The sequence below is a fragment of the Cygnus olor genome, chromosome 12, assembly GCF_009769625.2.
Source record: "Cygnus olor isolate bCygOlo1 chromosome 12, bCygOlo1.pri.v2, whole genome shotgun sequence".
Taxonomy (NCBI): Eukaryota; Metazoa; Chordata; class Aves; order Anseriformes; family Anatidae; genus Cygnus; species Cygnus olor.
Window position 1 is genome coordinate 1,529,698 of NC_049180.1, and position 12,306 is coordinate 1,542,003.

A 12,306-nucleotide genomic window follows, 5' to 3' on the forward strand; every position below is an offset into this window, starting at 1 on the left:
GTTCTCAGGAGCACGCCTCGCAGGACAGAGAGTGGATGACTGTTCCCTTCTAAAAAATCTTCCAGCTCGGCGTTTCGGGCTTGCAGCTGCAAGCTTAGCAAAGGCTGGGGGAGGAAAGGGGTGGCAGGGCCCCTCGCAGGCCTTAACGCGTTGTTTTTCTCCCTCTGCAGAGACCTCAGAAGAGGAGGATGCCCCGTCCTTTGCTCCCTCCAGCTCTGTTGATGGCAATAACACAGACTCAGAGTTCGAGAAGGGTTTGAAGCACAAACCCAAGGCCCAGGAGCCCCCCAAAACCATCACCCCGGTGAAGGATGAGTATGAATTTGATGAGGACGATGAACAGGACCGGGTCCCGCCAGTCGATGACAAACATTTGCTGAAAAAGGATTACAGAAAAGAGACTAAAGCAAACAGTTTCATTTCCATACCCAAAATGGAAGTGAAAACTTATACTAAAAATAACACAATTACACCAAAGAAAGCTGCCCACCGCATCCTGTCGGACAGCTCGGACGAGGAGGAGACCAGCGTTGCTGTGGGGACAGGGGAGAAGCTGCGACTTTCGACCCACTCGATATTGCCCAGCAGCAAGATTCGGGAGCCTGCCAGCACAAAGCCGCAGAAGGAGAAAAGCAAAGTAAAAAAGAAGCGGAAGAAGGAGACGAAAAGCAAAGAGGTTCGATTTGGCAAAAAAAATGACAAATTTTGTTCCTCTGAATCAGAGAGTGAAAACGTGGAGAGTGAGGAGGATGACAGAGACTCTCTTCAGAGCTCTAGCTGTGTAAAGGACTCCAGGCTAGTGCTAAAAGAATCCTCCTTGTTTAACTCTCTGTCTGCCTCATCGACCTCTTCCCATGGGAGTTTAGGGTCCCAGAAACATAATCCTAATCTTACAGAACAGCACTCCAAGCACTGGAGGACGGACAATTGGAAAACCATATCTTCTCCAGCTTGGTCAGATGTCAGTTCCTTATCGGACTCCACAAGGACGAGGCTGACGAGCGAGTCAGACTACTCGTCCGAGGATTCGAGCTTAGAGTCGCTAAAGCCAGTCAGGAAGAAACCAGAGCACAAAAAGAAAAACAACCCACACAACACTGTTTCTGAGAAAAAGAATTCATTCCATAGCAATGTGGATGGAGCAATTCCAAAGCTGGACAAGGAGGGGAAGGTTGTTAAAAAACATAAAACAAAACATAAACATAAAAACAAGGAGAAGGGACAGTGTCCCATCAGCCAAGATATTAAAATAATCAAAACTTTTTCTTTTGAATTTGAGGACTCTAAACAAAAGCCTGAGAAAGGCTTGATAGTAGAGACAGAAAATCCAGTCGAAAACAAATTGAAAGTGTTAAAGCATGAGCGAGAACACTGTAAGAAGGAAGAAAAACTCCCCAAAGGTAAAGTGGAGGAGAAAGAATGGTTGTTTAAAGATGAGACTGGAAAATCCTCGAAAGAGGAGAAATCATTAAGAAAAGTCAAAGAGGGTAGTAAAGACATGAGCAAATCCTTCAGAGAAGGATTAAGTAAATCAGAAAAAGAGAAACCTGTAAAGGAGAAGTCTCCCAAAGAGGAGAAGCCAAGAATACACAAGGAGGAGAGAAAGAAGAAGTCAAAGGACAAGCAGTCAAAATCTGAAAAGAAGAATGAGCTGAAAGAGGAGAAAGTTGCTAAACTAGAGAAAGAAAAATCCTTCAAGGAAGAGAAGGAAAAATGCAAAAAAGAAAAAATGTACAGGGATGAGTCTGGGTTTGATGAGTTTAATAACAAAAACCAATTTCCCGAAAGTGAGGACACAAAGTTCAGCCTCTCGGATGATCAGCAAGAGAGGTGGTTTTCAGACTTGTCTTCTGATTCCTCCTTCGATTTCAAAGGCGAGGATAGCTGGGATTCTCCAGTAACAGATTTCAGGGAGATTAAAAATGACACCGTGGCAAAACTAATCATAGAGCCAGTGAAAGAGGAAATTAAAGACAAGAAAAAGGAAAACAAAACGAAGGAGAAGAAAGAATACAACGAGAAACGTAATGAAAAGGACACTTTCTTAAAGAAGAAAGACAGAGACTATGTGGACAAAACCTCAGAGAAGAAAAAGGACCAAACAGAAAGACACAAAGCTGCTCCTAGCTATTTGCCTGAAAAGGATAAGAAAAGGAAGGATTCTGCAGAGAGTGTCAAGGAGAGGAAAGAAAAGGATACAGGTGAAACCAACAAAGATAGAAAAGATTCCTCTGATGGCTCTAAAGACCGAAAAGATAGTAAAACAAAGCAGGAGGAGCCCTATCGAGATGACTTCAAAGAATATGGCTGTGAAACCTTCTTCAAGGATAAGTCTGATGCTGAGTTCAGTGGCAAAACCCTGGAGAGTTGGGAGCGGCACCATTCTGGGAAGGAAAAGGAGAAGAAAGATGCTCCCGACAAGGAAAAAAAAAGAAAAAGTGAAGCCAGAAAAGTACAAGGAAAAATCCAAAGAAGGCGACAAGGAGAAAAGTGAAAAAGCTGCTCCTGAGAAAATCCCAAAAGACAAAGAACTCGAAAAGGGTTTCAAAGAGAAAAAAGAGAGTAAGGAAAAATACAAAGACCTGCACAGCAAAGACAAGGAAAGGAAGAGTTCCTTCGACCAGGTCAAAGAGAAGAAAGAGAAAAACTTTGTGGATCGAGAGGACTTCTCCGAGAAAAAGGATGAGAAGAAAGGCAAGGAGAAGAGCTGGTACAGCATTGCGGACATCTTCACAGATGAAAGCGAAGACGAGAGGGATGATTACAGCTTGACTGGGTTCAAAGTCAGCGAATCCGTTGGGAGCGAAATGCACCGGCTGGACAGTCTGCAGGAGAAGGATGAGGGCGCAGCTGCTGAGAAGGAGCTGTACCCCGAGAAACACCGCAAGTACTCCTCCGACCGGCAGCACTCGGGAGAGAAGCAGAAAGATAAGGATTCTAAGGAGAAGAAGAAGGACAAAGGAACATCGGAAGGGGGGAAGGAAAAGAAGGAGAAGAATTCCTTTGAAAAACACAAAGAAAAGAAAGATAAGGATTCTTCGGAGAAGTACAAAGACAGGAAAGACAGAACGTCCATAGATTCCAATCAAGAGAAGAAAAACAAGCAAAAGCTCCCGGAAAAGGTTGAGAAGAAACATGCCAGTGACGACAAGGTGAAGAACAAGCATAAGGAGAAGCTGGATAAGGAGCATTCCAAAGAGAAAAAGTCTTCAAAAGGAGGGGAGTCAGAGAAGAGCCTGTTGGAAAAATTGGAGGAGGAGGCTCTGAACGACTATAGGGATGACTCCAACGACAAAATCAGCGAGATTTCTTCTGACAGCTTCACAGACAGAGGACAAGAGCCAGGACTGACCAGCCTCTTTGAGTCTTCGAATCTCTCTCTTACTGATGCCTCTGAAGAAAAGTTTAAGGACGCTCTCCCTTTACCCTGCTTGCAGGACAAACTCAAGGAGAAGGAGAGACACAGGCATTCCTCATCTTCATCAAAGAAAAGCCATGAGAAGGAAAAAGCAAAGAAGGAAAAGACAGAGAAAAAGGAAAAATCAGATGAATTCAAAGACTCCAGTAGCAGAAAGGATTCCAGTCATTATGAAAAAGATTTCTCTGTGGACGGGGAGGCTTTTAGCACTTCCTACAATATGAAGGCAGAGCCTGATGAGGAACCAGAGAAAAGCATTGATTACTTATTTTCTGAAAAGAAAGATAAAAATGATTCTGAAAGAGAGCTGTCAAAGAAGGCGGAAAAAGAAAAGACTTATGGTTCCAGTGCCATCAGCACAGTTAAAGAGAAAAAGAAGCGAGATAAACACAAGGAAAAATGGAAGGAGGAAAAGGAAAAGCATAGAGACAAACACACAGATGGCTTCTTTAAGCATCACAAAGACGAGCCAAAGTCAACACTTAAAGAGAAGGACAGTCCTCAAGTTACCACCTTTAAGGACAAATCAAAGGAGGAAAACCTCAAATTCGGTGAAACCAAACTCAAGGAGAAGCTCAAGGAGAACCAAGAGAAAGACAAAACAGAGTCAGTAAAAATAAGCAATGGCAATGAAAAAATAACCCTTTCCAAAGACAGCGGCAAGAAGGATGCCAGGCCAAGGGAGAAGCTGCTGGGAGACGGTGATTTGATGATGACCAGCTTCGAGAGGATGCTGAGCCAGAAAGACCTGGAAATCGAGGAGCGCCACAAAAGGCACAAAGAGAGAATGAAGCAAATGGAGAAAATGAGACACAGGTCCGGAGACCCCAAGCTAAAGGACAAAATTAAAAGCTCAGAAGATGTTCGCAAGAGGAGTCTGGATCTGGCAACAAAGAAGCCATTAACGCTGGATACTCAGCTCAAGGACAAGAAGCTCAAGGAGCTGGGCCCGCTGACTCCCATACTGTCACCAGAAAACAAGGCACAACCCGCTGTTGGCACGGACTCCAAGGACTGGATAACGGGCCCTCAGCTGAAGGAGATCCTCCCGGCCTCCCCCAGGCCGGATCAGAACCGTCCGACGGGAGTCCCAACCCCGGCATCTGTCGTGTCGTGTCCAAGCTACGAGGAGGTGATGCAGACGCCCAGGACTCCTTCATGCAGCAACGAAGACTACACGGACCTTATGTTTGAATGTGCGGACTCGCAGCACTCGCTGCCCATATCCACCATGTCCATGAACGCATGTTCTCCATCCTTCTTTGACAGATACGCAAACGTTTCGGGTGGCCTCCCCGAGAACCCAAGTCAGACCCCGACCCGTACCATACCCTCCACGAACCTTTATCGCTCCATCTCTGTTGATATCAGAAGGGCACCTGAGGAAGAGTTCACTGTTGGAGATAAATTTTTCAGGCAGCAAAGCGTCCCGGCGACATCAAATTATGACTCTCCGGTGCAGCATTTAATGGAGGAAAAAGTTCCTCTTCCTTCTGTTCCCACCGAGAAGTTCCAGTGTCTGTCTCCTGGGTATTACTCACCAGATTATGGGGTTTCGTCACCAAAAGTGGAGGCTTTGCACTGCCCGCCAGGGGCTGTCAGCGGAGTCGCCCAGTCTCCTGAAAGTGTCTTTTCTGGTTTACAAGCAAAATCCTCCCCTTCGCACAGAGACGAACTCCTGGCTCCTTCGGTAGAAAGTGCTCTTCCCCCTGACCTTGGCATGCCGTTGGACACCACGGAAGAGCAGCAGGCTACTGCCTCCATCATGCCTCCAGAACCTACCTACCTACCACCGATCGAAGAAAACCATTTCAGTTCGGGTATACCAGAACAAAACAATATAGACTGGGATAACCCTCCTTCCAGAAACCCCGACGCTGCAATGCCTCCCAGCTTGATGGCTAATGCAGCCGAGCACTCTGTCACCTGGTCCATGGGCTCAGAGCTTCTGATGAAATCTCCCCAGAGGTTTTCTGAGTCCCCCAAGCCTCCGCTCTGTTCCCTAGAGCCAATTCATCCTACACCAGTAGCCTTCATTCCCACAGATACGTCCTACCCTGTTTCTCCGATATCTTACCCGCTGTCAGTGTCTGAGCCGGGGCTCGATGAAGTCAAGGAAGATGCTGAGGAAGCAGTTCCAGGAGAAATAGCAAATGCTGAAGAGCAAGCCCCGTACATGTCCCCCACGAGGTTAGACACATTCTTCAATAACTGCAAGCCTCTTCCAGAGGAAGCACCCGAGATACCTCCGGAGCCCCCTTGTATGCCAGCAGAACCTCAGGCAGAAGTTGTTAGCGCGCCAGAGAACAACTATATAGAAAACAACACCACCACACCGGCAAATGCAGAGGAGGCGGTGACGTGGCCCGATCCGTTCACCAACACCGAAGATGATTTGGACCTCGGCCCCTTCTCGCTGCCGGAGCTGCCACTCCAGCCTAAGGATGTGGCGGAGACGGAGATGGCCGAGGCAGAACCAGTGGAAGAAAGCCCAGTGACAGCTTCAGAAACGAGCGCTGGCATCATCAAAGCCAGCGCGCCTGTGGTAGCTGCTGGGGACGCGGAGGAGCCCCCGGCCAGCCAGGCAACTGCTGCCCTGCCTCTGGAAGCAGAGCCGCAGGCGGAGGAGCAGAAATCGGAAGCGGCCGCGCAGGATGCCACCTCGGAAGCGCTCAACGGAGCTGAAGAAAAAGGAGGGGAGGACGCGGAAGCCCAGACTCTCCAGCCAACCTCATCGGAGTCTGCCCAGGCTGAGAGCAAGGAGGTGGAGGTGGTGCAGGAGGACCTGTCCTCCTCCGGCGGGGTGCCGGAGAGCAGCTCCCAGGCTTGTCCCCCACCTGCGGCCAGCGCCGAGGGCAGCGCCGTGCCGGAGAGCGCTGCGGCACGCGCGGGGAGCCAAGTCTCTTCCTCCCACACCGATGCGCCTCCAGGGAACGCGCAAGCAGAAACTGTTGAACCGGTACAAAAACCGGTAGCAGAAGCTCCCAAACCGCCCAAAATAGAAGAGATTCCTCAGCGGATTACCAGGAACCGAGCTCAGATGCTCGCCAACCAAAACAAGCAGAACGCCGCGTCTTCTGAGAAGGAATTTCCTCCTGTTTCTGCGCCTGCCACACGTGCCAAAGGCCGCATTACGGAGGAGGACGATTCCCAGACTCAGCACCCACGAAAACGCAGGTTCCAGCGCTCCAACCAGCAGCTGCAGCAGCAGATCAACACGTCCACCCAGCAGACTCGGGAGATGATACAGCAAACTCTGGCAGCTATCGTAGATGCTATAAAATTGGACGACATCGAACCTTACCACAGTGACAGATCCAACCCCTACTTTGAGTACCTCCAGATCAGGAAAAAGATTGAAGAGAAGCGGAAAATCCTCTGCTACATTACTCCCCAAGCTCCTCAGTGCTACGCTGAGTATGTCACCTACACGGGCTCCTACCTGTTGGATGGCAAGCCTCTCAGCAAGCTCCATATCCCAGTGGTGAGTCGCCTCTCTGGTTCTGCAGCATTCAATTTAAAGCACAGGGTCGGGGGCTCTGCCCTCCCTTGCTGCTACAAGCACAGCCAGATTGTCCCCTCGTGCACCCAGAGCACGTGCTCACGATGGCAAAACTAAGCCTCGCTAAGTGGATGGCTGCGTGATAAGTGCATCCTCTGAGATGTGTTTTTGCAGAGGAGACCTTAGGCTGTGCTTAGGAACCTGAGATTTGTTCGGCCTTTAGAGCGAGTTTATATGAATCCACTGGCTTTGAGGCCAGAAGGCAAAATCGCTTTTACAGGCAGCGCAGTAATTGGATAATGAACCTAGGAGACTGCAGGAAAAAGATAGCTGCTCTTAACTCCTGCCTCCCTTTTACCCAGCCCCAATATTTGACTTGCCAGTAGCCCTCACTCCTTGGCAGTGGGATCTGTGTTGTGCTGCTGTGCTGCATGAGCGGCCTTTGCAGACACAGGTGCATCAATAAACTCGGTGCTGCAGGCATAAATCTGGGCTCCAGCCAGAGGAGGAGGGTCAGGCCCTGCCTTCCTCCCTGCTGCAGCCGCTGCAAAGTACCCAGGTCTGGCAGTATTTGTGTTGCCTGTTCAGAACAGCGGTGTGGTCCAAGTGCGAGTTACTGTTTGCGTGAGTTAAGACACGCTTTGCCTGCCACAGCACCGTGGTGCTTGTAGCCTGCGGTCACTTCTGCTCCTTCCTTCCCAGACCAGCTTAGGGCCAACCTCTCCCCTGTCCCACAGCTCGTGCTGGGCTTGGGGTGTGCGGAGCAGGGAAGAGCAGGACCTGTGGGGCTGGGCTGCCCCTTCGCTCTGTTCCGGGGCTGCTTCCTCGCCCCCGAGACAGATGAGGACACGGACACCCCCTTGGTGCCCGGGCTGGGCTGCTCCTGCTGATATTTCTCTACCAGTCTCATCCCTTTGGTTGGACGTGCTCTACCCGCTGCCCTTGTTCGTGGCCGTGCCGTGAGCTGCTGCACGCCCAGCTCTAACCTTGTGCTGTCTGCCCGCAGATCGCCCCGCCGCCATCGCTCGCGGAGCCCCTGAAGGAGCTCTTCAAGCAGCAGGAAGCCGTCAGGGGGAAGCTGCGGCTCCAGCACAGCATAGAACGGGTAAGGCGGTGCTCTGAGGAGTTCCTGCTTGGGAACAGGTCCTGAATTTCCTTTGCTGGGGAAACCGAGGCTGCCACGCTCACTGCTCTGTTTGCTCTTCCCCAGGAGAAGCTCATCGTCTCCTGTGAGCAGGAGATCTTGAGAGTTCACTGTCGGGCAGCGAGGACTATTGCAAACCAGGCGGTGCCCTTCAGTGCCTGCACCATGCTGCTGGACTCCGAGGTCTACAACATGCCTCTAGAAAATCAGGTCAGTGCCTGTCTTAGTGGTGAAGGAGTGTCTCAGAGGTGCTGTACAAGATCCCGGGGCCGACGGGCTTTTCTGGACGGAGGAACGCAGGCAGGAGCCAAGAATGCTCCTCCTGCCTGGCTGCTGCTCACACAGCACAGCTCCCAGGTGCAGGACTCGCTGCCCGAGACCTGCCCAGCTCGGCCGAGCTGGCTTGGTTCCTGGGGGCTTGAGCTGCACGCGGTGGGGTGGATTCCCTGTGTGTGTGCGGGGAAGGGAACACGCCAGGAACACGGTGACATGGGGAGCATCATGTCTCTTCGGAGGCAGAGATGGCTCACGTTTATCAGGGAGTCTCAGGACACTCTGCCCTTCTTGATCAGGATCATCTGCACATTTGAGAGCTTTATTTTACTGTACTCTGGGATATCTTTTCCTGTCAAATAACAGGGAGAGAGCCATTAAATTAACTTGTGTCTGAATACCGGCTTTGAAAGGGCCAGACTGATGCACAGCCCACGGAAAAGGGGCATTTCTTCCCTGCTTTCATGTGGTTCTGTGCCAGAGCTGGGCCATTGCGTTGGGGCTCTGCAGCCGGCTCTGTGAGAGCAGAGGGGCGCAGCCACAGCCACGCCACCCTGCCAGACCTTCTGCAGGCCTGCAGTGCAGGAGGGATCTGGCAGCAGCAGGATCATGGGGTTTAGTGGTCACCTGGTGACCTGGGAGCCTTGATTTTATCCCTCGGCATTTCCCAGCCACGAGGTGCCTGTGCTTCTCCAGCAACGTGCTCTCGGGCATGAGTTGAAGGAGATGCAGCGGTGCGGGTGCTGAGCTGGGCTGGCACAGGTCTCCTGCACGGAAAGGGAAAGCCGGCAGCGCCTGCGTGCATGTTTGTGTGTCTGTCTCGGGCTGCAGCCCCTGGCCAAGGGCTGCAGGAGCAGCTGGGAGCCGCACGCTGTTCTCCCTCTCTGCAGGCGCCTTTCTTGTTTCTTCAGCACTGTTTCTGGTCAGCGTGTGCCGTAAGAGGGGTTTGAATATGGCCTGTTACACCTTTGATTGTTTAAAGTGAAAAGAAATATAAATAAATTGCCATGTAATTCCCTGTCCCTGTCTTCTGCTTAGGGAGACGAAAACAAATCGGTCAGAGACCGTTTCAACGCGCGACAGTTCATTTCCTGGTTGCAAGACGTGGATGACAAGTACGATCGGATGAAGGTGAGAGGCACGGGCGTGACGCTGGGAGCAGGTCCTGCTGCTCGGTGTCCCGGGGAGGCTTTTGGTGACAGCGGTCCCAGCCGCGGGGATGGCAAAGCACTCGCTTGGTTGGGCTGGATGCTGCTTTGGGAAGCTGCGTTTTTGTGGTTTCCAAAAATCTGATGGGCACAGGCATCCCCGGATGGTGTGGGCAGCACAGCTGGTGGGAAGGGCTCTCTGTCCTCGTCTTCAGGGGCAGCGATGGCAAGAATCGAATCCTGTCCCGGGACCTATGCGAAGCAGTGGGGGCTTCCCAGATGTCCTGAGTCCTGGTTCCCTTTCTGCGAGGCCGTGCAGGGTGTCCGTGGCTCCACGTGCTGTGCTGTCCCGCACAATCCCTGCAGGTCCCCTGCCTTTTCCCGGGTGGGACCAGCAGCGGGAGCTTTTCCTGCCCTGTCCCACTCACCCCTCACCTCTGCTTGTTTTTTTTTTCCCTGATCCAGACGTGCCTGCTCATGCGACAGCAACACGAGGCTGCTGCCTTGAACGCGGTGCAAAGGATGGAGTGGCAGCTGAAGGTGCAGGAGCTGGACCCCGCGGGGCACAAATCCCTCTGCGTGAACGAGGTGCCCTCGTTCTATGTGCCAATGGTCGACGTGAACGATGACTTTGTGCTCTTGCCGGCATGACAGTTCAAAACCAGGAGACATCACTGAAAACTGGCAAGGACGGGAGCCCTCCGAGGTCGGGCGGTCGAGCTCACATTCACCCTTACCGCTTGCTGATGAATCCCTGGTCAGAGGAGGAGGAAGCAGCTATCGGCAGAAAACAAAACAATAAGAAAAAAAATTGCACTTTCTTCACAGCGCGTCCCTCGCTTCCGGACTGACGGCAGCTCCGCCGGGCAGCGGGCCGGGGCGCATCTCCTTTCCAACCGGCTGCTGCGGCAGGGAGGCAGCCGGTCTGCGCGGGCAGCGAGCACTCACCGGCGACGGGACTGGCAGAGGCGTGGAGGGAGGAGGCCAAGGACACCATTTGTGTGTTGCAGAAGCTGCTGAGCGGGGCCAGCAACCACGCGATCCATGTACTTGTGAACACAGCGATTTCCAGCTCTCTGTTTTCCACCGCTCTGCGGATCTGCTCGCAGAGAAGCTGCAGTAGGAAACAATGGGGGGAGGGGGGGGGTGTTTGAGTTTCTGTTCCATCCTGGGTATGTCTAAAACAAACAAACAAAAAAAAACACAAAACAAAAAACAATTAGAAGCAAAAGACAGCGTCCGAGTTGGGCAGACGCGGCTCTGAAGGTGTGGACGGCGCCGGGCGCGAGGAGGAGCGCCCGCGGGGCCGCGGGGCCGCCGCTCGCCACCGTCTGGGAAGAGCGGAGGAAGCGGTGGGCGCCGCGTGCCGGGCGGCACGGGCAGCACGTGGTGACGCAGAGAAAGGACTTTGCCAACTGTGTTTTTAATGGAGTAAAATCCATGTGGTTTATATATTTTTTTTCCTTTAATCTTGGGCATTTCGTTTCTCTTTCTGAGAACATAACTTGAAAACACTACAGAGCCAATACTCATATAAAGAAAAATTGTATCCCATAAATGCTGTACAGTTTTTATATACATTAACAATGTACTTTTGCTGCCTTCTAGATAATTTATTTTGCAACACATTACTGCACAGTTGTAAATAACTTATGTACTGTAACATCACTTTCAGTTATGTGTAAAGAAATAAATAAATTAATTAAAATTATCTTTGTATGTATAGCTCACCCCAGGCAGCACTTCGAAGGAGCCGGGAAGGGCCAGGAGGTGTGCAGTGGTGTTTGGAAGCCTGTCCGATGCGCCCGGGCTGTGCGCACAGGTCCCCTGACCACAGTTCATGTTGCAGAGACCCCCAGAGGCCGTCTCCCTACCTCGTGTGGCTCCTATCCCCACGGTGCTGGCTCTGCGGCGGTGCAGCCGGGTGCACCGAGTCGAGGAGCTGCTGCTTTGGGGCTGCAGGGCTCGGAGCAGGAAGGGGGGAGCCCAGCGCTGCCCTGGCCTTGCCGTGGCCCCAGGACCCAGGTTGTGCTGCTCACGGCTGCCCCGTTGGCTGAATTCGCTCCTGCTCTTGGGGCCTCTCCGTAAGGGGTGAGGGAGGGAAGGGGCACGCGGTGCCCCGGCTGTCCCTCCCCTGTGCTGCTGGGGCTGTCCCACTACTGCGTGCTCTGCGCTCGCTCCATGCACACCCCGTGTCTGTGCCGTGGTGTTCGCAAGCAGCAGCGTGGCTCCAGTCAAGCCATCCTGTTGGCAGTTGGTCCTCGAGCACAAGTGTGCAGCACTGCAGCCGGAGAGGTTCAAGTGCCTCTCCCACAGCCCCTGCGCCGTGTTTGCAGCTGCCGCCCGCCCTTGCCTGGCACGCAGGAAGCCCGGCTGTCCCACGCCCGCCTCTCTTGCTTCCTCTTTCCAGTTTTTCCAGGCGCACACGCTGGTCAAACACCTCAGCTGCTGCTGCTTTTGGAACCAGGGAGGTGTTGAGCACAACGCGGCTCCTCTTCCTCGTGGGAGCGGCTTTGCTGGTGGGGACGGCTCAAGGGCACGGCGCAGCCCGGTCCTCCCGCTGCAGCTCAGGCTCTGCTGGGCGCAAACAGCGCGGGGGAGCGCCCGCTGTGCCGGGACGGCCGCGCACCGAGCTCCAGCCGCCACCAGCTTTGTGGCAGGTTGAGGAATCACCCGGTTCCTGGGGCCGGGGATCTCAAAGGTTTCCCTCCATCGTGTCCCAGCGGGGGTCCTGCCTTTCCTGGCCTGATGCCCCCCGCTCCTACAGCAGGGATTGGGGCTCGTGGCAGGCGGGCAGCGACATGCTTGTGGGTGGCGTGGC

The 12,306-nt window shown here is 52.7% G+C and overlaps 1 protein-coding gene across 1 annotated transcript in view; it reads left to right on the top strand.

Annotated features, from left to right (window-relative positions):
• Window positions 1–11,196, top strand: part of ANKRD11 (ankyrin repeat domain 11) — a 117,126-nt gene extending 105,930 nt beyond the window's left edge. Inside the window, 6 exon segments of the mRNA XM_040571406.1 lie at window positions 171–2,425; window positions 2,427–6,902; window positions 7,927–8,025; window positions 8,131–8,274; window positions 9,376–9,468; window positions 9,951–11,196. Coding sequence (XP_040427340.1) covers window positions 171–2,425; window positions 2,427–6,902; window positions 7,927–8,025; window positions 8,131–8,274; window positions 9,376–9,468; window positions 9,951–10,136 — 7,253 coding nt within the window. The 3' untranslated portion in view covers window positions 10,137–11,196.
• The last annotated feature ends 1,110 nt before the right edge of the window (window positions 11,197–12,306 follow it).